Here is a 26,753-nt window from a genome sequence, read left to right on the forward strand (position 1 = left end):
GCTTTGGTAATTCATTAGAATATGAGCTCTGATCCCACTCGGTATAAGGGCCACACTAACGCCCCCCCAAAAAACATTTAGCACATGTTTGCAAACCTGCGAGGAAGGATCAACACACCTGGCCCGAGCCTCGCGAGCCATTTTGGCCAGGGTTCGAGCTCTAGACAGGGAGGGACGATTGGGCATTAATCCATAATTGCTTGCGCCTCTGTTCATCCAGAGGTAATTTGGGAGCCCTGGTTGTAAGTTGATTGTAGAGGTCGTGCTCTAGGGAACACTTAGAAAGATATGACTAAAGATAAGCTAAAGGGAAAGCTATAACCCTGTTATAACAACACTCAAAGTCATGTGTAGCAAAGACTTAATTGAATTCCTCAGATTAAACAAAATTGTAATTAAATCTTGTCAATAAAGATGCTAATAATAATAATAATGTGTCAACGAAAAACAATAAAATATTCGCATTGTTTCAACTTGAGCAACAAAACCCAAACCACAACTTTTCACAAAATCGGGAAACGTTTAACTTCCTCACGAAACACTCCTGTTTGTTCAGAGTTATACAACAGCGGAATCCCTCGCCTGATCCCTAGACTTTCACAATACATTATCCGCAACAGTCTGGTCGAACCTCAGCGTGTCCAAATATTTGGGCAGTAGTAGTTGGTAATGTATTTTCATGAGAACATTTTGGAATGCGGGTAAAACTGCACACAAATTCTTTTGCTGATGAAAAATGTGGTGTGTGTGTGTGTGTGTGTGCGTGTGCGTGTGCGTGTGTGTGTGTGTGTGTGTGTGTGTGTGTGTGTGTGTGTGTACTTACCTAGTTGTACTTACCTGGATGTGCTTGCCGGGGTTGAGCTCTGTTTTTTGGTCCCGCCTCTCAACTGTCAATCAACAGGTGTACAGATTCCTGAGCCTACTGGGCTCTATCTTATCTACACTTGAAACTGTGTATGGAGTCAGCCTCCACCACGTCACTTCCTAATGCATTCAATCTGTTAACTACTCTGACACTGAAAGAGTTCTGTCTAACGTCCCTGTGGCTCATTTGGTGTGTGTGTGTGTGTGTGTGTGTGTGTGTGTGTGTGTGTGTGTGTGTGTGTGTGTGTGTGTGTGTATGTGTGTGTATGTGTGTGTGTGTGTGTGTGTGCCTTGCAAATTTACGTAAGGTTATATGTACATGTTTGTAAGTGCCTTTCTAACAGTCAGTCTTTGAATGTACTGAAACCTGACCCATTAACCTCATGTGTTATCTGCATTTCAAACTATTATCAGTATCATCTTTTATTCGATTGCTACTATAATTAACAATTGATTTGTTAATATACTCAACACATCCCCTGACTTTCAGTATATTATATAACTTTTATTCGTTCCTTAAGCGGTAGATTATTATATATCCGACACACGTGTAGCTATTGACAACTATATAGCACTCGGAAGGGATCAGGATAAGGATTTGGGATGGGTTTGGGGATAGGGATATGAGGATAAGGAGTTAATGGAGGGGTAGAGAGAAGGAATGGTGCCCAACCACTTGGACGGTCAGGAATTGAACCCCGACCTGCATGAAGCGAGAAACGCATACTGGTTGTAGAGTCTACTAAAGGTCTTAGAACGCAGTTAGTGTTTAACAACGATTTTAAAATATTATGCATTATTTTGCAGTGGTAAACTATTTTCATTGTAATTACAGTGGTTATATTAACATACGGTGTAATTGTTTTATCTAATAGTTAAACATTAATTACTTTATGATGGATATTATAAACTAAATTAAACAATTATAATTTCTATTTATACCTCTGAATAATATATAAGTTTTAATTTATTTGTAATTAATGTAATCTATTATAAACCCCAAACTAATACAATTTCTGAAGTTCAGGTATTTTATCACACACAACAAAGTCGTCACGGAATGTTATCTGAATGTTATCATTTAAACGATAAAATTGACGTACAGTTTAGGACGAAATGTTCAAGTTCGTCCCCATCTTTATCCCTATGTTGTGTGTCAAGCTTTCTAGACCCTAATTACAATGGATCTGTGATTACATTTTGAAATCTACTACAGAGGGAATTACAGCCTTGTATTCAAGATTTTAACATATAGCTGCTCCCAATTGCCAGAAGTAAATACAGTCTAACGTATTACAGTTGTGACTACAGCTGTAACTTTACCATTCTGCTGTAGCAGAGCTGTATGAAAGGAAAACCCACATCAGCTTGATTCAAATTATATTATAATACATGAAGATGACTCTATGCAAAGGCTTCAAAGACCAGCAGGTTTAAGTGGTGTTGACAGCTCATTTAACGCGGTTAATGAGGATTCAGGTGTCGGGGATTAGTTATCAACAGCGGCTGTTCAGTTAATCCTTAACGCTAACAAATAATCAGCAATAATTGGACAATTATTAATCCCAACATTCCTCTTTCTCTGTGTTTGAGAAGGAATTCAACACTCTTTGGGGCTGTGTATAGCAAGTAGTGGAGCTTGTAAGGAAAGGGGTATTGTATCATGCCTTGGAGAGGTCTGTTTAAGCTGTTACGTTTGGGCTTGTATATTAGCCCGTCCTCATCACAGCCCGTCCTCATCAGAGTCCGTCCTCATCACAGCCCGTCCTCATCACAGCCCGTCCTCATCACAGCCCGTCCTCATCACAGCCCGTCCTCATCACAGCCCGACCTCATCACAGCCCGTCCTCATCACAGCCCGACCTCATCACAGCCCGTCCTCATCACAGCCCGTCCTCATCACAGCCCGTCCTCATCACAGCCCGTCCTCATCACAGCCCGTCCTCATCACAGCCCGTCCTCATCACAGCCCGTCCTCATCACAGCCCGTCCTCATCACAGCCCGTCCTCATCACAGCCCGTCCTCATCACAGCCCGTCCTCATCACAGCCCGACCTCATCAACAAAGACAAAATTCCATGCACCCGCCAAACATTGAAGAGAAATGATTTTATTGTGTTTACGTATGTTAGACCAATACTTTGTGTTGGTTTGTTAGGAGTGTGGTGAAGTGTGGTGGTGATGTGGTAGTGGTGTAGTGGTGGTGGTGGTGTAGTGGTGGTGATGTGGTGTAGTGTGGTGGTGGTGTAGTGCAGTGGTGGTGATGTGGTGGTGGTGTAGTGGTGGTGATGGTGTAGTGGTGGTGATGTGGTGTAGTGTGGTGGTGGTGTAGTGCAGTGGTGGTGATGTGGTGCAGTGGTGGTGGTGTGGTGTAGTGGTGGTGATGTGGTGTGGTGTAGTGGTGGTGTGGTGTGGTGTAGTGGTGGTGGCTCTGATGGTAGTACTGATAACAATAGTGGTTGAGATATTAGTGAGAAAATCAATAGGAGCCATGAGAAGGATTCGAAAACGCTCTCCTCGTACTCCCCCCCCCCCATCAAGCACACGCCCTAAGCCACCACACCATGACATGCTAAACAAAAAAAAAAACAGTGGCCCATGAAGCCAGAGAGCATGGAGGCAAAGCGTGAAACCCTGATTGGGATTCAGATGGAAGCCTCAGGAACCCTAGAGGATTCAGTGGAATCCCAGGAGGCATTGGTTTGTGAGCATGTCGTGGTGTAGTGGTTTAGGGCGTGTGCTTGGGGGAGTACCAAGTGAGCGAGTTCGAATCTTTGTCACAGCTCCTACCTGTTTACTTTTCTTACAGCTGATAAGAATAGTGGTAGTAGTGATAGTGGTGGTACTGATAAGAATAGTGATAGTGGTGGAACTGATAAGAATAGTGATAGTAGCGATAGCGGTAGTACTGATAAGAATAGTGAGAGTTGTGGAACTGATAAGAATAGTGGTAGTAGTGATAGTGGTGGAACTGATAAGAATAGTGATAGTAGCGATAGTGGTGGTACTGATAAGAATAGTGGTAGTAGTGATAGTGGTGGTACTGATAAGAATAGTGGTAGTAGTGATAGTGGTGGAACAGTTAATAGTAGTGGTGTTGAGGTGAGGAGGAAGGGAGAGAGAGAGAGAGAGAGAGAGAGAGAGAGAGAGAGAGAGAGAGAGAGAGAGAGAGAGAGAGAGAGAGAGAGAGAGAGAGAGAGAGAGACAGACAGACAGGCAGACAGACAGGCAGACAAGGGTCAGGTGTCCACTCGCTGATAGCTAATTGGCTGACCCATTGTCTGACGTGTTGAACTGTCTTCCACCTGAACAATGCTGCCTTTCCCTAATGACTGACAGGAATCTATACGTCTCTTCATATCTGTCTGTCTCTCCTATGTTCAAGTAGAGTACAAATCAGTGCACAGAACAAGCCACTAGGCCCCCTCAAAAAAGGTGTTTGTTGAAATAAATTCATGTAAGTAGGCCTACTGGCCCAGGAATACAGTAGTAATACTCTACAAAATACAGTAGTAATACTCTACAAAATACAGTAGTAATAAAGTAACCGTAATGAATTTTCTTCTCAGGTTTTCTATGATATACATCAAATCTTTTCGCCACAAACTGGGTCGCAGTGACAACTCTCACAGGATTGACACAGGATTGACACAGGATTTACTCAGGAATTCTCGAAACTCTGTTAACATTAGCTCTTCGCCACACCTCAAGAGGTCACTGCAGCTCCAGACGATGAAACGGGACTCTCTAGAGTTTCTAAACTCTTCTCAAGAAAATCCTGAAACATTGTATTGTACTTTTAAAAACAACAGTAACTTCCATCAGCACTCAACAAGTCATCCAAAATGTCGATCCTAAGTTCCACTTTGTGGCAAAGTTCGAACGTTGTAAAAAGAAAAATGTGTTTTATTTTTGCCCCGCGATTGAAAACTCTTAATTGGAATTTATAGGAAGATGCACGGGACACACACACACACACACACACACACACACACACACACACACACACACACAGACACACACACACACACACACACACACACACACACACACACAGACACACACACACACACACACACACACACACACACTTAGTATACTGCTTCAACCCCCTTTCTCCCCTCATAAACTTGTTATCCTGACTTGCTCACTTAAGATTCCAACATTTCCTGGTAATTTATATCAACAAAGAAGGGGTTTTAATGACTCTTAAACATCTTCTTAGCTTCCTCCTTCACTTTTACAACACTTTACGATCTTCCATATACACGACATTGTCCTCAGATAGATAAATTGTCTCTCTCTCTCTCTCTCTCTCTCTCTCTCTCTCTCTCTCTCTCTCTCTCTCTCTCTCTCTCTCTCTCTCTCTCTCGTAAGGTTTCGTATCCTGACAAGTTTTTGTATTTAAATGAATGCTGGGAACAAGTCACACAGAACAAGTGCTCAAGAGAAAGAAAAAATCACTAATTACTCAACAAGGTACAGTAAGTACAGAGTGAACAATTCCACAAGGGCCGTGACGAGGATTCGAACCTACGTCCGAGAGCATCCCAGACGCTGTCTTAATCGACTCAGACAGCTCAGACATATGATTGTTTATTTGATGCATCACGCAATTGTGATTTCTGTGTGTAATGAAGGTACACAGTATGATTAACAGTATGATTAAGGTACACACAGTATGATTAACAGTATGATTAAGGTACACAGTATGATTAAGAAAAAAAAAGGAGTTGGGAATTTTAATTTTCGTCACTAGGATTCCCGTTGCTCAACACTAGACAGACAATGTTTAGACGTTATGATGGATGTTATTGTTATTTCTGAGATTTGATCTTAGGAGTGAAGAGAACAGCGAACAATTCTGTGCTATTACGAGTTATTTCCAGCGAGACAGAGTCTAGCTACGGGGCTGGAGGAAAGACCTCGTCAAAACAGTGTGCGTGTGTGTGTGTGTGTGTGTGTGTGTGTGTGTGTGTGTGTGTGTGTGTGTGTGTGTGTGTGTGTATGTGTGTGTGTGTGTGTGTGTGTTGGAAAATTTACATTTGTGATTGAATTTCCATACGTCAATACGTCGTCAGTTGCTACGTTTATTCATGAAATAAGTTCGAAATATTGCTTCATTTTAAACGTGGCTGTGAAGTCATTTACGAGGAGGGGGGAGGGGAGTGGGGGGGGGGGGGTGTCACGTGGTGATACTTCGGCTGCCCATTATATATAGTAATTGGAGACCTCGTGTGGCGCGCCCATTACAGTAATTGGTTGAAATGGGAATGGAATGATCAGCACCTTTGTTGAGGCCCTACCCTGGCTACCCCGGATCCCCCCTTGACGTAAAGAATACAGTAACCAATCCTAGCCGGCGCGGGTTCGAATCCTGGTATATATTATACAAATATTTATAAACAGGGGTAATCGTCCGTGGCCCTTAGGCCTATGGCAGGCCGGACACACTTAATTATTTACTAGTAGTTAATTTAGCTCCTCACTTCTTCAATAGGCTTAAGAGTATGCATAATAGCGTTGATTCCTTGTTGCATCAATGTCATTCATGCAACAAGAGGGTCGTAAAGTATGGAGCCCAGGAGCTGAAGTACAATTAATTTTTTTTTACTGTGTTTTCTTTTCCATTTTATTGTTTACTTTTTGACGTATTTGGCCTCTTAAATCGTCTTTTTAACGTACTTCCTGACGTCTCATTTATATTGGTCCATCCACACACCCCGTGTCCTCCCCTCCCATGGATAATCAAGGAAGAATCTTACAAAATCATTATTTAATGCGTAAGAAATCTTGGATAATCTAAGGTGTCAAGTTTGGGCCAATAGGCCTCCGGTAAACTTTTCTCAAGAAAATCCTGAAACATTGTACTTTTAAAAACAGCAGTAACTTCCATCAGCACTTAACAAGTCATCCAAACTGTCGATCCTAAGTTTGGCATTTTATGATTTCTTTATTCTTTCGTTTTTAAACACAAATTAAAAAAAAAAAACATAAAAAATCAAATATACTGACTACATCAGTTTACAGCTGGTAGAGCAGCACTTAAGGTTTACTGTAGACTGGTTAATAGGTCTCTTATTTCAAGATAATTGTAAGGTTTGTACTGGAGCTCAAATTTCTAATGAGCTGTAAACTGTATTTACAGTTTATGATGTAAGATTTATCATATATGATTTATTATGTAAGTCAGTTGATACAATTTTTAAGTTTAGTGTTTGAAAAGTGGCTACATTCCCCTCCCCCCCCCAAGAGATTTATTTCGTAATAACATTGTTTCAAGCGTAGGCTAAACATGTATATGAACGAGTTTGGGTGAATATTATAAGGAATAAACTCGTATGTGCCAATATAGGCCTTCTGTAATTTATTTTAATGTTAACATAAAAAAATTGATATTGTAGAGGTCCTATTGGCCCATACGAGCCAGCTCCTATTTTTTTTTTTTTTTTTTTTTGAGATATATACAAGAGTTGTTACATTCTTGTACAGCCACTAGTACGCGTAGCGTTTCGGGCAAGTCCTTAATCCTATGGTCCCTGGAATACGATCCCCTGCCGCGAAGAATCGTTTTTTCATCCAAGTACACATTTTACTGTTGCGTTAAACAGAGGCTACAGTTAAGGAATTGCGCCCAGTAAATCCTCCCCGGCCAGGATACGAACCCATGACATAGCGCTCGCGGAACGCCAGGCGAGTGTCTTACCACTACACCACGGAGACAGTTAAGACTATTTATACTACCCAAATTCATTCATATATATATGTCTAACCTACGCTTGAAACAATCACTCTAGAGAAAGCCAATATCGTGACTAAAGACAATTTATTCTCCCTCAAGATAATCCAAGAAACAACGTATTAGTGAAAAAAAAATCATTATCCCTATTTTGAAATTCACAAGAAAAATAAAGTCTTATTTTCCTTTTCAACGCTGGGAAGTCTTAATTGGAATTTGTAGCAAGTCTAATGAAAAGAGAAATCTTTTCAACTTTGCTGTGGCTCGTATCTGTTACCTGAGGGGAAATGGAATTATACTTGTGCAAGTGGAGCGAAACCAATGAGTTTTCTATTGGTTTAACCAATAGAAACCAATGAATTTTTATTGGTTTCTAACTGAGGGACACCAAGACTCTGTACAGGACTTTTGGACTGGACTGCACTTTTGGACAGGACTGAACTTTTCGACAGGACTGTACAGGACACACCTCCTTGACTTTTGGAGCAATGAATAGTCTCTGAAACTCTCTTTTTTTTATCATTCCTTTACGCTGCGTATTTGTTATTTTTTGTTTACACTGATTGGTTACATGGAGGGGAAAGCGACACGATTATATAAACTTGGAACGGATTTGGATAAGGATTTGGAAATCCAAATCCTTATCCAAAATGTGGAGGATTAGAATTGGTGTCCAACCACTTGTGGATGGTCGGGGATTGAACACGGACCTGCTTAAAACGAGACCGTCGCTCTACGTGAGAAGACGAGTTCTGACACCTACTAGCAAGCTTAGAGCTTTCCTTTCCTGTAGCTCATGGTAAGCCTTACTCTACTACTTTACCCTGGAACACAATCTGCCAATCAGTTTTCCAACCTCGTCACCAGTTACTGCTGGGTGAACAGGGGCGAACAGTTATATGAATGGACGCGAAGCCAACCCTCCTTTCCCCCCACTTCGTTGTTCTGGGCTCGAACCCCGGCCGAAATCAGTCTCTTCGCCACCAACCGGTTTAATACCGGAGAGCCACACCGGTGTAAGACAAAGGGACAGCGGAGTGAGGCATGGTGGGAAGGAAGAGGGGATGGTGGAGTGGGGAATGGTGGGGAGGACGAGGGGAACAGCACATAAAAGTATACACACCTCTTCACAGGCTTTACGGGCTATTCATGCCCGTGCCACCTCTTGGGTGGCTTAATCTTTATCAATCAATCTTCACAGGCTGGTTCTCTGGTGCCCAGGAATGATGCACTAGCTTAGGTTCGCGATTCTAACATGATGAGATTTTTAAAAATGTGGACTATGCTCCAGTCCCACTATGCCCCAGTCCCACTATGCTCAGCAACCTTCCCTTGTAGTCAGAGCATACCCCCTCCCCTCCCCTCTCATAGTCACACTCAACCATCCCGAAAGGTAGTTACAACCTCAATTGATGCATTCTAATATCACTAATATCGCTAACAATTGCTACTTCATCCAAGAGATCAAAATTAAACCACTTTATTTGTAGACCAAATCACACTTTTCCTGTCTGATTTACTGTTCCATAATTTGTACCTGATTATATTTGGGTATACCTTAGTATAGGCTGGGTATACCCAGCTAATACTGGGTGAGTATACCTGAGCCAACTCATACTGGGTATACCTTAGCCAGCTCAAACTGGGTGGGACCTGATAACTATAGTGACCTCATTGTATTTGATGATCCACCAATACCATTCATTGATGATCGCTGTCATTGTAAAACAAATGTCATTGATGATGACATAAAATTACATTCCTTTCTATAATATCACAGACTTGCCCTTTGACCTTATATATGTTAATATTGATTTTGACATTTTGATTTAGAAACATGTATTGGTATGACAAAGCAGCAGTATTGGCGTCTCATTCACACAATCTAATTCTAAGAGTAAGAATCAATGGACATATTGTTACTAATTTGATAATGTGGGAATTAGACAGCAACATGAATATGTTAATATATGAGGACAAGGAGCTGGTGTATGAGGACAGGATGAAGAGGGAATGGTGCCCCACAATGGGTATACCCATTTCTATACCCATTTCTGACTATATACCGAGTATACTTTAGTCCTAGACAATCTTCATGTGTAAAGCCAAATTGCTGGTTGGTCTGTAAACTATTGTAGTGGACTTAATAACTAACTCTCCAGGGGGTTGACTAGATCTTAAGTCAAAGGCGAAGCCAAGCGGTATTTAAACTATCGGAGGCATGAACGCCAATCATCTTAACAACCAGGCCGTCGCTGTACCCACCAAAACAGCTTTTTCACTGAAATCCTCTACAGACGTAATCCATTTCCCCCCCCCCTCTCCCTCCTGCCCCCTATGCTTCTGAAATCGTCCATCCCTAGTCACTTGAACGACTAACTAAATTAAACTGGAACAGGCAATTTAGTGCCAGGAAACAAGGAGGTAGGAGAGGAGGGAGAAGGAGGGAGGAGGGAGAAGGAGGGGGGGGGGGGAGAGGGGGGGGGGGCAAGGAGTGGTTTTCATATTTTGACAGTGTTGACCCCTGGTAGTTTTGCTATTTTGACAGTGTTGACCCCTGGTAGTTTTGCTATTTTGACAGTGTTGACCCCTGGTAGTTTTGCTATTTTGACAGTGTTGACCCCTGGTAGTTTTGATATTTTGACAGTGTTGACCCCTGGTAGTTTTGATATTTTAACAGTGTTGACCCCTGGTAGTTTTGATATTTTGACAGTGTTGACCCCTGGTAGTTTTGATATTTTGACAGTGTTGACCCCTGGTAGTTTTGATATTTTGACAGTGTTGACCCCTGGTAGTTTTGATATTTTGACAGTGTTGACCCCTGGTAGTTTTGATATTTTGACAGTGTTGACCCCTGGTAGTTGTTTCGGTTTTGACACGTGACCTCAGACAGAACCTCCCACATTCTAGGTCTTCTGTTCCAGTAAACTAAGGTTGTCGTGTCATCTTTACCACCACCTTTAATTTATCGTATCAGTCTTCCTTCCTCTTCTATCTCCCCCTCCAATTCTTCTCTCATTCATTCATTCATTCTTTTTCCATTTTCCTCACATTAGAGATTTATTTCCCCTGCAATTCTCCCTCCCTCCCTCCCTCTCCTTTCCGTCCATCTCTCCCTCCCTCTTCCTCCCTGCCTCTTCCTTATATGTGAGTTTAATCTTCAGTGGAGGCGGCCACTCCACCTCTGGGAGATCCACACACGTCTCTGGCGCCTCAAGCACTAGTTTCAAAGGAAATTTTCAGGTTTCATTTTGGCGTTTTCTCGGGTGTCGCTAAATGAAGGTTCTCCGAGAGGCAGTGATGAGATGAAGAGCCAGTGATGAGTATAGAGAGTGATGAGGATAGAGAGTGATAAGGTGGAGCGACAGTGGTAAGGTGGAGAGACACGTGAGAAAGATCTGGGAGTGGAACAGTTAGTTATGTATTTACATTTGGGGTAAATAACCAATCAGTGAGAAGGGGGAGAGAGGGGAGAGGGAGGGGGCGAACCTGGGGTGATGGGGAAAGGGGGTAGGTGAGCAGTGGTAAGGGGGGAGGGGGGTGGTAAGGGCTCCTGGTTGGGCACTCCTTCCTCATATCTCAGCTGCTGCCCTGGAAACACAAACCGAAACTGTCTCTATTTTCCGCTTGTTACAACTTGTAATAAAGTTGTTACATCTTGGCTTAACGTGTTTATGACGTATTAGAACGTTGTTACAACTTGCTATATTGATTGTTATAACTGGTTAGGAAGTGTTAAAACTTGTTCGAAGGTTGTACCAACGTCGTAGTTTCGGTGTGTGTTTGGCGGCTGTTCTGTCCTCATATCTCACCCATGTGTTATGTAGTCATGCTGGCATAGAGCTTTATCATCGTAACTGCTATACTTTACTCTGGACCGGACAGAGATTAATGTCCAGTCCAGAGTAAAGAGTGTACATAAGAGTGTACTACACTATTTATCTCGCTACGCTCAGCTCAATCCCCCATCTCTCCCCTGCCCAAGCTGTTCTGTTGGGCCTAGGAGGCGCTGGTATTATGACATAAACAAAACGGTCCAGCAATGGCATCGATGCCGGCCAGGAAACATCGTCTTCATCCATTTTAAGCTCAAGCTCGGGAAGCCCAAACGGCTTGACGGGTCTGGCAGGAGCAGTAGTGGCCGGCTGGACTGTCGTGTTGTTCCCCCCCCCCCCCCCTTGTTGACTTTTAGCTTCTCGCTTCTGTCCGGTAAATTACTAACATTTTCTCAAGATTCTGCAACCGGGAAGGAATTTGTGGAAACACTTTCCCATTCTTATATATTATATATAAGAGCTGTCACTCTTAGGGGAAGTCAAACACAGCTGCTCCTCTTAGTGGAAGTCAAACACAGCTGTCACTCCTAGTGGAAGTCAAACACAGCTGTCACTCTTAGTGGAAGTCAAACACAGCTGTCACTCCTAGTGGAAGTCAAACACAGCTGTCACTCTTAGTGGAAGTCAAACACAGCTGCCACTCTTAGTGGAAGTTAAACACAGCTGCCACTCTTAGTGGAAGTTAAACACAGCTGTCACTCTTAGTGGAAGTCAAACACAGCTGCCACTCTTAGGGGAAGTCAAACACAGCTGCCACTCTTAGCGGAAGTCAAACACAGCTGCCCCTCTTAGCGGAAGTCAAACACAGCTGTCACTCTTAGCGGAAGTCAAACACAGCTGCCCCTCTTAGCGGAAGTCAAACAGGGGCAGAACACCTCTCACATTCACCGTTCACAACCCGTGTAAAAGCCTCAAAGCGGATCGCGACTATGACCGAGTGAACGCTATCAAATAATTCGGCAGAAGAGGCAAATGTATTCTGTAACACTCTGACAGCTGAGTGTTCGAACCCCTTTGATGATAATATCCTCTGTGGGGTACCGGGGGAAGCGTATTCCAGAACGCTCGGTGCGTAATTATACGCGAATAATAACAATTCGCTTTGTTATACCAGTGAATGATTACGCGCGAGAGACGCTTAAGAATATATAATGAGTGGCAGGGAATAACTGGTTCGTGAACAGTCTATTGTTAATTTTGTTAATTGTTAATGATTTATCGGCTAAATGTGACTAAATATTATTCGTGTCGAGGCTGGTTAACCTGTCATTAGAGAGGGGTATTAGCCCCCCCCCCCACACTTCCAATGGGCAGTTAGCTCTATATTGGCAGTCGAATTTTGTTTTATTAATTTCATCAAACAGCTCTGTGATAGAGTACATTTGGCTTTTGTTTCCAGGTAAATTATATTTCATAACATCGATTCTGACGTATCGGTTAGCAATTAGTTTTTGGCGAGAAAGATACTTTGACAGCATTCGCACAACCAGGCAGATATTTACACAGGTGCAGGGGCACACGTGTAGGGGCACACGTGCAGGGACACACGTGCAGGGGCACACGTGCAGGGGCATACGTGCAGGGGCATACGTGCAGGCACACACGTGTAGGGGGCACACGTGCAGGGGCACACGTGTAGGGGCATACGTGCAGGCACACACGTGTAGGGGGCACACGTGCAGGGGCACACGTGCAGGGACACACGTGCAGGGGGCACACGTGCAGGCACACACGTGTAGGGGGCACACATGCAGGGACACACATGCAAGGGCACACATGCAGGGACACACGTGCAGGGGCACACGTGTAGGGGGCACACATGCAGGGACACACATGCAGGTCCACACGTGCAGGGACACACGTGTAGGGGGCACACGTGCAGGTCCACACGTGCAGGGACACACATGCAGGGGCACACATGCAGGCCCACACATGCAGGGGCATACGTGCAGGCACACACGTGTAGGGGGCACACGTGCAGGGACACACGTGCAGGGACACACGTGCAGGGACACACATGCAGGGGCACACATGCAGGGACACACATGCAGGGGCACACATGCAGGGACACACGTGCAGGGACACACATGCAGGGACACACGTGCAGGGGCACACGTGCAGGTCCACACGTGCAGGGACACACATGCAGGGGCACACATGCAGGGACACACGTGCAGGGACACACATGCAGGGACACACGTGCAGGGACACACGTGCAGGGACACACATGCAGGGGCACACATGCAGGCCCACACATGCAGGGGCACACGTGCCGGGGATACAGACACAACCCCCCCCCCTAAGCAAGTAACAATAGACCCAGAGCAAGAGTAAGTAACATGTAAGTAACAATAAGTATATAAGTAAGACAGAGTCAGCATAAGGATCCTACAGAAGATTCCATTCTCCTGGGCACTAGGAGACTCGAACCGCGGACCCCACGCGTGAGAGGCCGAAGCTCTACCGACCGAGCTATTGAGTGGTCTTAATAAGAAAAGTTCCCAGACATTTGTCTACAGAAGACCGTAAAAAAACCCACTACATAATCACCAAACTATTATAGTCATCATTATCCTCATCCACTGGGGGAAAAATATTAAAACCGGAGGAGAAGAGGAAGGGAGGGGGGGAGAAGGAGGGGTGGGAACATGGGGAGAAAAACTAGTAGAGACAAAATAGATTAACTTTCTAACTCATGACGAATAGGAGGTCCCGAGGAGATGATCTAATAGGAATGACCTGCATAGGATGAGAGAGAGAGAGAGAGAGAGAGAGAGAGAGAGAGAGAGAGAGAGAGAGAGAGAGAGAGAGAGAGAGAGAGAGAGAGAGAGAGAGAGAGAGACAGACAGACAGACAGACAGACAGAGTCAGAGACAGAGAGAGAAAGAGAGAATGGCATGCTATGGAGATTACCAGAATGATTGACAATTCCTAACGAGTGAACGAAGGGAAAGGGGAAGGCTCAAAATTAAGGTAAAAAAAAAAAAGTCCACAACAGCACTACAGGCTAAAAAGGATAACAAAGAAATACGCAATCCAACCCACAACTCATCGTATGCAAACAAGGAGAAATATCTGGAAGTTAAATTAACAAATAATTCGCAAACATACATTTGTTTATACATGTATGCTTGCTCATTTCGGACCATTGAACAAACGTAAGAATTGCAGTGGTTTTCCCTTAACCAGACGCCTATATAACCCTAACCAACTCATATCTATCACTGATATCTATCGAGGTCAATGCTAATAAGTCTTAAGGAAATTCCCAGGGATTTTTTATTTATTTATTTCACTATTGGACCGGGATTTATCACGCTGTTTTAACGTTAAATTTAAAGTGCATTACGAGGGTAATTTCAGGTCAGCAAATTGGACAATTAGGGTATAGTTTCCCCGCGACACATTTAAGTTGGGTATATCTAACCCAGGAGATGGTATATTCAGAGTATACTGCATTTCACTCTTGGCCCCCTTGTGTTCTAGCAGCCAGAGTGCGTTTGTGCTTGTTGAGTGTGTTTGTCGAGTGCGTTCACGTTCGTCGAGTGCGATTGTATTTGTCGAGTGCGCTCATATTTGTCGAGTGCGTCCATATATGCCGAGTGCGTCCATATATGCCGAGTGCGTCCATATATGCCGAGTGCGTCCATATATGCCGAGTGCGTCCATATATGCCGAGTGCGTCCATATATGCCGAGTGCGTCCATATATGCCGAGTGCGTCCATATATGCCGAGTGCGTCCATATATGCCGAGTGCGTCCATATATGCCGAGTGCGTCCATATATGCCGAGTGCATCCATATATGCCGAGTGCGTCCATATATGCCGAGTGCGTCCATATATGCCGAGTGCGTCCATATATGCCGAGTGCGTCCATATATGCCGAGTGCGTCCATATATGCCGAGTGCGTCCATATATGCCGAGTGCGTCCATATATGCCGAGTGCGTCCATATATGCTGAGTGCGTTCATATATGCCAAGTGCGTTTGGAATACGTGAGAGCAGGTGATCGAATGATCCGAGGTTTACGAGGAAATGTTGGAATAATGACAACATTGTTTTAATATTGCCAGACAATACGAGTCCGTTTTTCAATGCAAATCGCAGAGACCTGTGTCCACTATTTTTTTGGCCGCTATTCCACTTTTAAATCACTATCAGTATTAATTTTATAGACTAAAAAATGAATCCTGTTTATATATATATATATATATATATATATATATATATATATATATATATATATATATATATATATATATATATATATATATATATATATATATATATATATGTCGTACCTAATAGCCAGAACGCACTTCTCAGCCAACTATGCATGGCCTAATTTGCCTAATAAGCCAAGTTTTCATGAATTAATGTTTTTTCGACTACCTAACCTACCTAACCTAACCTAACCAAACTTTTTCTGCTACCTAACCTAACCTAACCGATAGAGATAGGTTAGGTTAGGTTAGGTAGGGTTGGTTAGGTTCGGTCATATATCTACGTTAATTTTAACTCCAATAAAAAAAAATTGACCTCATTCATAATGAAATGGGTAGCTTTATCATTTCATAAGAAAAAAATTAGGAAAAATATATTAATTCAGGAAAACTTGGCTTATTAGGCAAATCGGGCCTTGCATAGTAGGCTGAGAAGTGCGTTCTGGCTATTAGGTACGACATATATATATATATATATATATATATATATATATATATATATATATATATATATATATATATATATATATATATATATATTGTATAGATTGACAATGTGACAATCTATACACATTATTACATTGTCAATCACGTGTTAATTTTTTGTGATTTAAATACATGGTATAGATTACATATCCCCCCCCCCAAAAAAAAAGGGGGGGGGAAGGGGACTATAGGAGGCCAGTTGGCCCATACTACGCAGTTTCTATTTCTATCCATCCAAAATTCACTCATATATATGTTTAAACTACGTTTGAAACAATCCAGTGATCCTATGTCTATTATATAAGCTGATAATTCGTTCCATAAATCAACTAATTCCAGTCTCTAAACCAGTATTTACCCATTTCTTCCCTAAATCTAAACTTACCCAATGTATATCCATCTGTAATGCAAGGGATAGAAAATGGAGTAATGACATGTTAGCCCCATGCTAGAGTCGCTAGGACACATCAAATGGCTGAAAATTTGTGAAAAGCCGAGTTTTAACGTCAAGAGCGATACTGTATTGTTGTATTTCAGGAAAAGGGGCAAATCCTAATGCATCTCCCTCATGTGAGTCATTTTGGATTTTGTGAAAAGCTGGAGTAGCATTATTTATATTCATCACACGCAAGACTGTACTCAGAATATGAGACGTTGATGATCTCTCTTTGCGTATGTGAACACATTCACTGTCACAAGCGTGAAGCTTTAAGTTTCACGATAGAATGTTCTTGTTTTAGATTCAGCAACTCGGAACAGAAAGTTCCAAGTAGCACGGGCTATGGTGAGCCCGTAGTGGACTTCACGGTCGAAAGGTCCTTCTAGATACACACGAAAACGATTAAGCCAAAGCAGTGACAAAAGGGTCTTTCCTCTAGACGTAAGCGAAAGAATGCCATTGCAGTGACAATATCAGCCGTCGCCCTTATACTCAAATTAACCCCTAAATTAGATAGAGAACTTGCCTACTTTCAAAGATAACCCGCATTACTTTCCATACCAAAGACATTGCAATCAAATCAAGATAACAATTTTACTGACAACTAATCAACAAAGCAAGCAATAAAACCACCCTTGGCCCCCCACCAACATTTTACTAGCGAAAGATAAATAACAATAATTAAAAAAAAAGTCTGGAACCACCTCCCCCCCCCTTGAAGCCTGATACACAGTCTTTTAAAGACTTACCCCTCAGGCTTTTGTATTGCAAGGCTTTAAGAAGTTTTCCGCGACTTGATACTGCCCCGGCTGCAGTATCAGCAGAGCAGCAGACAACTGCAGTTGGAGTGTCAGCAAAGAGCAGATAACTTCAGGCACCCGGGCTGACAATAGACGGGAAGTGGGCACAAAAGTTTCGACAGGGGCTGGCCCCTGAGGTCCCTCCAAGGTCACGCACCCGCCAAACACACACCGAAACTACGACGTTGGTACAACGTTCGAACAAGTTTTAACGCCTCCTAACCAGTTATAACAACCAATATAGCAAGTTGTAACAACGTTCTAATACGTCATAAACACGTTAAGCCAAGATGTAACAACTTTATTACAAGTTGTAACAAGCGGAAAATAGGGACAGTTTCGGTTTGTGTTTCCAGGGTCATGGCAGCCACTTGAGGAAACATACCCACCACAACAGCGAGAACAAGGCAGTTCATCGGTCACACCAAAACGACTCCTACCGTCTGAAGACCAATCTATCAACAAGAGGCAATCAGCCAATCACTTATTTTGACCAGACCACGCACACTAGAAAGTGAAGGGATGACGACGTTTCGGTCCGTCCTGGAGCATTCTCAAGTCACAATCAACTTGAGAATGGTCCAGGACGGACCGAAACGTCGTCGTCCCTTCACCTCTAGTGTGTGGTCTCGTCAACATACTTCAGCCACGTTGTTGTGACTCATCGCCTGTCAATCACTTATATAAATTGCATATCATTTGCAGTTTAACTGAAATTAACCAACGTTTCTGATATGGAATTACTCCATTATTGTCTTGTTTATACAGCAGACAACTTCTGACTCAAGTTAGCAGCCGTAGTGTTTTCCCTTCCCATAGTATTACATAATACTATGCCAATTAGATATCAATTAGATAATACAATGCCAATCAGATAAATGTCGTGTCTTGCCCCATCACGATGGGCTGAGCCATTCATGAGAACGGGGAAAATTTTCCATAATGTTCTGAGAGTTGACATTTTACTTGATTAAAGAATATACGGCCAGGAAAATCTCCCAATACAAACCGAAATATGACTAACTTGCCCCAGAGGTAGTTTAAGATTGTGTGAGTTTGAGACACTACGAACGCTACTGGCAGTGCTCCTGTTACTGCCACTTCTACCTATCCTGCTTCTACTATTATCAGATGTAATACAACCTTGACTATAAATTGGCAGTGTTCAGGCCAATGTTTCTTTTAGATAAACTACCTAAAACATATTACAGGATAATATATATATATATAATACAATGCAGTAAACTGGTTGTGATCAGCATCCAATATTAATCCGCGTCCCATCTCATTCATCTCGCTCGCATCTGCAGCATCAAAACACTCCACAGCTTAATATCGACGCTTGAAAGCAGGTGATCCCCCCCTCCACATCCGAATCTTCATTCTATATTTCCCCAAAGCGTTCCATCAATTCCATCCACAACTTGAATCATATCAATCCCACCTCACCTCAACTTATATTTACATCCCTAAAACCAACTTCACTATAAATCCCCTGATCTATAAATGATCTATAAATGTACCTGCTTAAATCTATCGAAATGTTGTTGCTACCTTTAAATGCAATTATAAGTGTTACTGTTGACCGACTGCAAGTACTAGTGCTACTTTCAGGCGATGAGTCACAATAACGTGGCTGAAGTATGTTGACCAGACCACACACTAGAAAGCGAAGGGCCGACGACGTTTCGGTCCGTCCTGGATCATTTTCATTCGACAATCGACTTGAGAATGGCCCAGGACGGACCGAAACGTCGTCGTCCCTTCACTTTCTAGTGTGTGGTCTGGTCAACCACTGCTTACTTGTACTTCCACAACAACATCACCTTTCTCCCCCCCCCAACCACAACATGACCAGAGACCCAGGCCTGCCACCTCTAACCTTTACTCTAGCGACGGTCTTTAAATAATTCAACAGCAAGCTTGAAGCTGACATTTAAACCTCCCGTTTTCTGTGGCTAAATGCGGTTCAGACGAGCTTGGGGGGTCCTCAGGATCACTAGGTACAGGTATTTTGTGATCTGAGTGTGTGTGTGTGTGTGTGAGTGCGTGTGTGTGTGTGTGTGTGTGTGTGTGTGTGTGAGAGAGAGAGAGAGAGAGAGAGAGAGAGAGAGAGAGAGAGAGAGAGAGAGAGAGAGAGAGAGAGAGAGAGAGAGAGAGAGAGAGAGAGAGAGACAGACAGACAGACAGACAGAGACAGAGACAGAGACAGACAGAGACACAGACACAGACATAGACAGACAGACAGACAGAGAGACAGACAGACAGACAGACAGTCAGACAGACAGACAGACAGACAGACAGACAGACAGACAGACAGACAGACAGACAGATACAAAGACAGACACACAGACATAGACAGACAGAGACACAGACATAGACAGACAGACAGACAGACACAGTGGAAAGGAGAGAGAAGGCAAAGCAAGACAAAAGAGAGAGAAAAGCTTTTAGGTTGTGACGATAAAGACTTGAAGGGTCGTTGGCACTTGAGCTGGAAACAATGCCAGTCACTTAATGGCAAGTCGTAGTTCTCACCCATTAGCCCTTTTATCTCCTCTTAATTGTCTGCAATGTTTATCTTTGGTTCATAGTCTGGTAGATTATACATGCTCTGGTATGAGTGTAAACACACACACACGCACACACACACACACAGACACCCACACACACACCCACACACACACACACACACACACACACACACACACACACACACTCACACACACACACTGTGCGGCTAGTGGTTGAGTGGACAGCACGATAGTTACGTAGTCCTGTGGCTCGGGGTTCGATTTCCGGCGTCGGCGTAAATGAAAATGGGCAGAGTTTCTTTCAACCTGATGCTCGTGTTTACCTAGCAGTAAATAGGTACCTGCGAGCTAGACAGCTGCTACGGGCTGCATCCTAGGAATGTGTGTGTATGTGTGTGTGTGTGTGTGTGTGTGTGTGTGTGTGTGTGTGTGTGTGTGTGTGTGTGTGTGTGTGTGTGTGTGTGTGTGTACGAGAGAAATATATGGAGTAGATATGAAGAAAAAATAGATCTGGAGCCAGTTCATTAAACAACATTCAGGTAGAAAGGCGGGGTCTAAGAGCTAACACCTCGATGGTGCAGGCACAAATAGTAAATACACCCCACACATGCTCAAACGTAAATATATCAAGATTAACGAAGTCAACGCACTCTACCATATGCATAATGGAAAGAGGCAGAGTCCAAGTGATGGAGCTCAATTCCTTCAAGCACAGCTAAGTGAGTGAAAGCTTGTGAGTATATTCACCGAGTCTCCCACATACATAATATAGTGAGTAAATACACACATACTCCAACACACAACACGCGGTGTTAAAACACAGTGAAACAAGCTATGTAATAATACACAAATGAAGATGGGACTACAAATAAGGCAAGTGAACTTAGGGAGTGCACACTTGGAAAATTGAGATGTACTTTGCTCTCATTGGGTATTACACAAGGTGAAAGAGAATAAACACAAACTAACTATTCGTCAAGGATTGTTTACCAGGATTCATCAAGTATTTACATTTATCCTCAATCAATCACAGCAGTTTAGTTGTTATGCATTGAAAAATTCCGAATTCCGAGATGAAAACAACCTCGAAGCATTTCGATACTCGTGAACAGGAGTAGATCTAACAAAAATTATATACAAACCCACAAAACACAAGAGAAAATTCAGACACAGATATAACAGAAACCAAGGCATCTTTTGGAATAATTGTGAAAAACTTTATAAATTGCAAACAGAAAAGGGTCATGAATTTTACCCTTGGGCGACTTTAAGCAGGATGAGGTAGATTGGATAAACATTTCAGCTGTGTTGCCTCTTTGCAAGCAAGAGATCTATTTGCGCTGAACTTTTGAGTACCCAACAAAAGACTAATGAAGTAGATAGACAAGAAAAAGGATTTGTGACATACAGAAGAAAGTTTACAAGGGGATATGTGAATGCAATTATTATCTAAGGCAGATTTTATTGGTTAATTTTGACCAGACCACGCACACTAGAAAGTGAAGGGACGACGACGTTTCGGTCCGTCCTGGACCATTCTCAAGTCGATCGACTTGAGAATGGTCCAGCACGGACCGAAACGTCATCGTCCCTTCACTTTCTAGTGTGTGGTCTAGTCAACATACTTCAGCCACGTTATTGTGACTCATCGCCTGTTTATTGGTTAACCTATTTACGATTGCAGACCCCCAATGGACTACCTAATATATCACAATTCTCCCTTTGCCAGGATATCCAAATCGTCCTAATCGCCATGCAGGCTTATTAGATGCCAGTATGACTTCAAAATATATCAATAGCTTAGATAGCTCGGAAAACTTGACAGCGAAAAGAAAAACGACAAATTACAAATACAAAAAGATAACAACAACTAGTGAGCTTTTGGCTGTTTTTTTGTTGTGTAATCATAACATGGAATCTAAGTTCAGTTACAGATGGTGATCATTAATTCTCATCTAACAACATCCTCCTTTTTTGTTTTATTAATTGTTCAGTAATCGAGTCCAATTCCCCCATCCAAATGATGGACGTATTGGATTCACATAGAGTTCTTGAATCCAATACGTCCAATACGTTGAATCCAAATTTAGAGTTCTTAATCTAATGACATGATTAAGAATTCTAAACTTGGATACACCCGGTTTAGAACTCTGAATCTAATGACTTAAGATTCAGCCTTGAGTCCTGTTTAGGTCTTTCCCTACTTACAAGGAGGAAAAAAAACAGACGTAAGATGCCAGTATACTTATATACTATACATTATACTATACCAACTATGGTAAGACCATACCAAACAGCGTCAGGCCACGCTAAACGATAACAGCCCGTACCAGATATCGCAAAGCCATATCAAAACATCACCTGACAATATCAAACATTCCAGGACTATACCAAACATTGGTAAGCCACATATAACACACACCAAATCAAACATCGTCAGAGGATATCAAAATTACAGTCAGAGGATATCAAAACATTGCCTTAACTGCCCTCCCGTAGGTTTAAAGGCCGCAAATCCTACACTTAACGAAGGTCTTTAAATCACATCAGAATCTTTTGAAAGATTCAATCTTGCAAAAACAGAACTGAAAGAATCCAGGTTCTTTCTGGATTCAAAGAATCTTTTATCATTATTGTTTTAATGAAACTTAAACCTCAACATTGGCATTTTAATGTTACAAAATTAATAAAGGTAGCAGAGTTATATTTTATTTTGTTTTAAAAACCAGTAAGGAATATTATTATTTGTTGGTTTTGAGCAACGACCCGCAAAGCCAAGCTGCGCCTGAAGGCCCTAGAACGACCTAACGAAGGGGGTGGGGGGAATCACCCGGTTACCGGCCCTTAACAGCCGGATCAAGCCAATTTCCAGAAGGAGAATTAGTGTGATATTTTCTCAAAACCTGGATGAAAGGGATAATTTTCAAGTAACGTGAAATAATTTACATATTAACTCACTCATTATCGTGAGATGCTTTCGTAAAACGCATATTTTGATTGGGTAAAGTCGTGATTCACCGAGCTATGATTGTGTGTATGTCGTGGAGGGTTATGGCAAGAGTCTCACCGCACATTTTTGTATATTTAATGTCTAGGTTAAAAATTATGTACGAAAAAATTCAAATATTTACAGATACGAGAGCGAAAGTGAGAAAGAGAGAGAGAGAGAGAGAGAGAGAGAGAGAGAGAGAGAGAGAGAGAGAGAGAGAGAGAGAGAGAGAGAGAGAGAGAGAGAGAGAGAGAGAGAGATAATAACAATAATTGTAAAACAAAACGATTAATAATAATGCAAATGCAATTTTAATAATTAATAATAATAAACATAATTTTTTAAATAATTAATAATGCAAAATTTTAGTAATTAATCACAATGAAAATGTTAATAATTAATCACATGAAAATTTTAATAATTAATCACATGAAAATTTTAATTATTATTGAAAATACAAATTGTGTTTATCGTCAACATAATACCGGGAACGGAGCGGACGACTTCAAGACACAAATAAATAACATAGAAAGTGACAACATAGAAAGTGACAACATAGAAAGTGACAACATAGAAAGTGACAACATAGAAAGTGACAACATAGAAAGTGACAACATAGAAAGTGACACATAGAAAGTGACAACATAGAAAGTGACAACATAGAAAGTGACAACATAGAAAGTGACAACATAGAAAGTGACAACATAGAAAGTGACAACATAGAAAGTGACAACACAGAAAGTGACAACATAGAAAGTGACAACATAGAAAGTGACAACATCGAAAGTGACAACATAGAAAGTGACAACATAGAAAGTGACAACATAGAAAGTGACAACATAGAAAGTGACAACATAGAAAGTGACAACACAGAAAGTGACAACACAGAAAGTGACAACATAGAAAGTGACACATAGAAAGTGACAACATAGAAAGTGACAACATAGAAAGTGACACATAGAAAGTGACAACATAGAAAGTGACAACATACAAAGTGACAACACAGAAAGTGACAACATAGAAAGTGACACATAGAAAGTGACAACATAGAAAGTGACAACACGACGACTGAAAACCATAACAAAATGAAAGAAATCCGATGAGAAATGCTGTGAACACTAAATTTCGTAACATGTCTCAGAGTTTCTCATAAGATTTTGAATTTCTCCCTCGTCTGCTGAATCTTCACAAACATGCCAGGAATCTGGAATAGGGGGAGGGGAGATGGGAGGGATGCCTCTCCCCGTGGAATGGGATGGTGATGGGTGCTATACTTTCTCGTAGGGAGGGAGGGAGAGATGCTTTTCTCCCAGGGGGAAAGTGGAACAATGCCTCTTCCCCTGTGGGAGGAGGCAAGGCCTGCCCTTTCATTCGAGATCCGGAGGAATACTTCTCTTTCGTGAGGGAAGAAAGTTGTTATTGTTAATTGTTTTCTTGAAGAAGATAAGGATCCAGAAGGCTGTTTGTACACGCATAACAAGTGTCTGTGCCTCCCATCGTTCCTCACACAAAAAAGCTGTTAATTCACTTGATCATATCTTCCCTCTCCAGAGTGGGGTGGGGTGGGGGGGGGGGGTAGGGAGTTCTCCTTTCTCCTCCTCTCCTACGTGTCTGAATACTGGCATTTCAGTACCTCAAAGTATTCCTTTGAGAACTGCAGCAGTTCCTTTCTCGCTCCTCAGAATTCTCTTTCACACACACACACACACACACTCACACACACACACACATACAGCAGGCTAGTGGACGCAGACTTCATACACAGTTTCAAATGTAGATATGATAACAGCCTAGAAGGCTCAGGAATCTGTTCACCGGTTGATTGACAGTTGAGAGGTGGGACCAAAGAGCCAGAGCTCAACCCCCACAACCACAACTAGGCGACTACAGTCACACACTCAACACAATCTCTCTATACATTTAACTTTGTGTATGAGACTCCAATTACATAGTTAAGTTGCACAGAGAGAGAGAGAGAGAGAGAGAGAGAGAGAGAGAGAGAGAGAGAGAGAGAGAGAGAGAGAGAGAGAGAGAGAGAGAGAGAGAGAACGAGTGCGTAAGAGCTAACAGAATATCACTCCATCATTTAATACCCACGAAGTTACGAGCACATCGCAGCGACTCCAAGAGCTCGTATCCCGGGGATTCTTGACTGCCGATCTTCAGTGTGTTATAAAGAGAGAGAGTTTCAATAGTCTGTCCATTCGTAAACTTCACAGGTCGGTGCATACGGGGCTTTTGTGTCCTGAAGAGAATATATATATTGTATCTCCACGTGTCTGAATGTTCTCTCTCTCTCTCTCTCTCTCTCAAATGCTTTCTGTCTCGTTTGCGAGTCCTTCTGTCTCTGCCTCTGTCTCCTTGTCTACAGTTCTCTCCGAGACTTTCATTTCGACATCAGACGATACCTAGACAACACAACTGCAGCGTGTTCTAGTGTCAATACAACTGGATTGTGTTGGTGTGTGTTGTGGCATGATATTCAGTTGAATTTCAGGTTGTATGAGAGAGAGAGAGAGAGAGAGAGAGAGAGAGAGAGAGAGAGAGAGAGAGAGAGAGAGAGAGAGAGAGAGAGAGGAGAGGGACGAGAATGATCATGACGAGGGAAGGGGGGAGGGAGGGGTGAGGAGAGGGTGAGAGAGGGGGGTGAGGGAGGGGTGAGGAGAGGGTGAGAGAGGGGGGTGAGGGAGGGGGAGCACCACTGTGTGTGTCTGTGGCAGAATAAGATTCGTGCACAAACCTAGGCTACTGCATTAAATATATGGAGGAGGAATAACCAATTAGTTTCTCTCGTGAGCGAATTACAGAACGAACGAAGGTGCTGTTATGGCCGTCTGTCTCTCACCAGCTGCACCTACCCCTCCCCCTCCTCCTCTCTCACCTACTTCACTCCTACAAATTTTTCAAGACAATTTTCTTTCTTTGTTGAACTCTTCAGAATTTTAGCCACTTCAGGTGACAAACTTTCCTTCCTGTTTCCTGTCCCGAGGACAGCCTTATGTGTTTATCATCACCCCGCAGTCCTCTTCCATCCCCGTCCCTGCACGGTCATTCCCTTCCATCCCTGCGCCCCCTCCCTCCCTCCCTCTCCCACCTGTCACACCTTTCCCATCCTCAGGCCCCCCCCCCCCCACCCTCTTCTATACATTGTGTTTCGAACCATTCCACAAGGTGTCTTTTCCCGTACCATCATTGCTCACCTATCTGTGCTTGGTCTGGAGGCTGTGTCTCTTGGGCCCCGCCTCTGAGCCTTCTCGTATCCGATGCAACTAGAGCTGCTTCTAACCGCAAGTTTGTTCTATATCTTCACTACGACTTCGCTGAACTATTTTCAACCCTACAAATGCATTTGTGTGGACTTATTACTTTATATGTTGTGATCATGTCTAATCTCTTGCTACCTAAGAGTTCCAAGTAGCACGGGCTATGGTGAGCCCGTAGTTATTGAAGAGACGTCGAGATGGGACTTAGCGAATGTCTGTGACCATGACAGCCTTCGCTAATGGTGATATCACAGGCGACATCTGGTGGCGTGGGACCGCAGCATCTCTCTCAACCCAAAGTTGAGAGCAACTTGTCTCTTCCCAGCCTCTAAGGGTGGGGGGAGTCGAACCCCCAGAGACTCGAGAGTCCGGGTGTTGGTGATGCAGCCGTGTCCCAGAGTAATGAGGCGAGTCCCACTTCTGGAGGGGAACAAGCTCTCAATTTCTGGAACTGAGACAAAGTTTTAGGTAAGTGTGTCACCGTCGGGGCGCAGACTGACTAGCGATTGGCCGAGTTCCCGCACAGTTTGTCTGCTTCTATTTCTGTTTCGTCCCAAAGGAAGTCAAGATCAATACCA

General features: G+C 42.8%; 1 protein-coding gene across 1 annotated transcript; it reads left to right on the plus strand.

The window, feature by feature from the left end:
- Positions 1-3,462: 3,462 nt before the first annotated feature.
- LOC138371073 (rhoptry surface protein CERLI2-like) lies at positions 3,463-23,829 on the plus strand. Its single transcript, XM_069335729.1, has 3 exons — positions 3,463-3,568; positions 3,674-3,904; positions 23,546-23,829. The coding sequence occupies exons 1-3, from the start codon at positions 3,463-3,465 to the stop codon at positions 23,827-23,829; spliced, it is 621 nt and encodes a 206-aa protein (XP_069191830.1).
- The last annotated feature ends 2,924 nt before the right edge of the window (positions 23,830-26,753 follow it).

Source organism: Procambarus clarkii, chromosome 34 (assembly GCF_040958095.1).
Source record: "Procambarus clarkii isolate CNS0578487 chromosome 34, FALCON_Pclarkii_2.0, whole genome shotgun sequence".
NCBI classification, from domain to species: Eukaryota; Metazoa; Arthropoda; class Malacostraca; order Decapoda; family Cambaridae; genus Procambarus; species Procambarus clarkii.

What these genes read in the sequence shown, in the direction of transcription:
- LOC138371073 (XM_069335729.1), top strand. Translation starts at nt 3,463, where the DNA reads ATGAAGCCAGAGAGCATGGAGGCAAAGCGTGAAACCCTGATTGGGATT. An exon ending in ATCCCAGGAGGCATTGGTTT is followed by an intron (nt 3,569 to 3,673) that starts GTGAGCATGTCG and finishes CTTTTCTTACAG; the next exon opens with CTGATAAGAATAGTGGTAGT. An exon ending in TGGTAGTAGTGATAGTGGTG is followed by an intron (nt 3,905 to 23,545) that starts GTACTGATAAGA and finishes AGTGACACATAG; the next exon opens with AAAGTGACAACATAGAAAGT.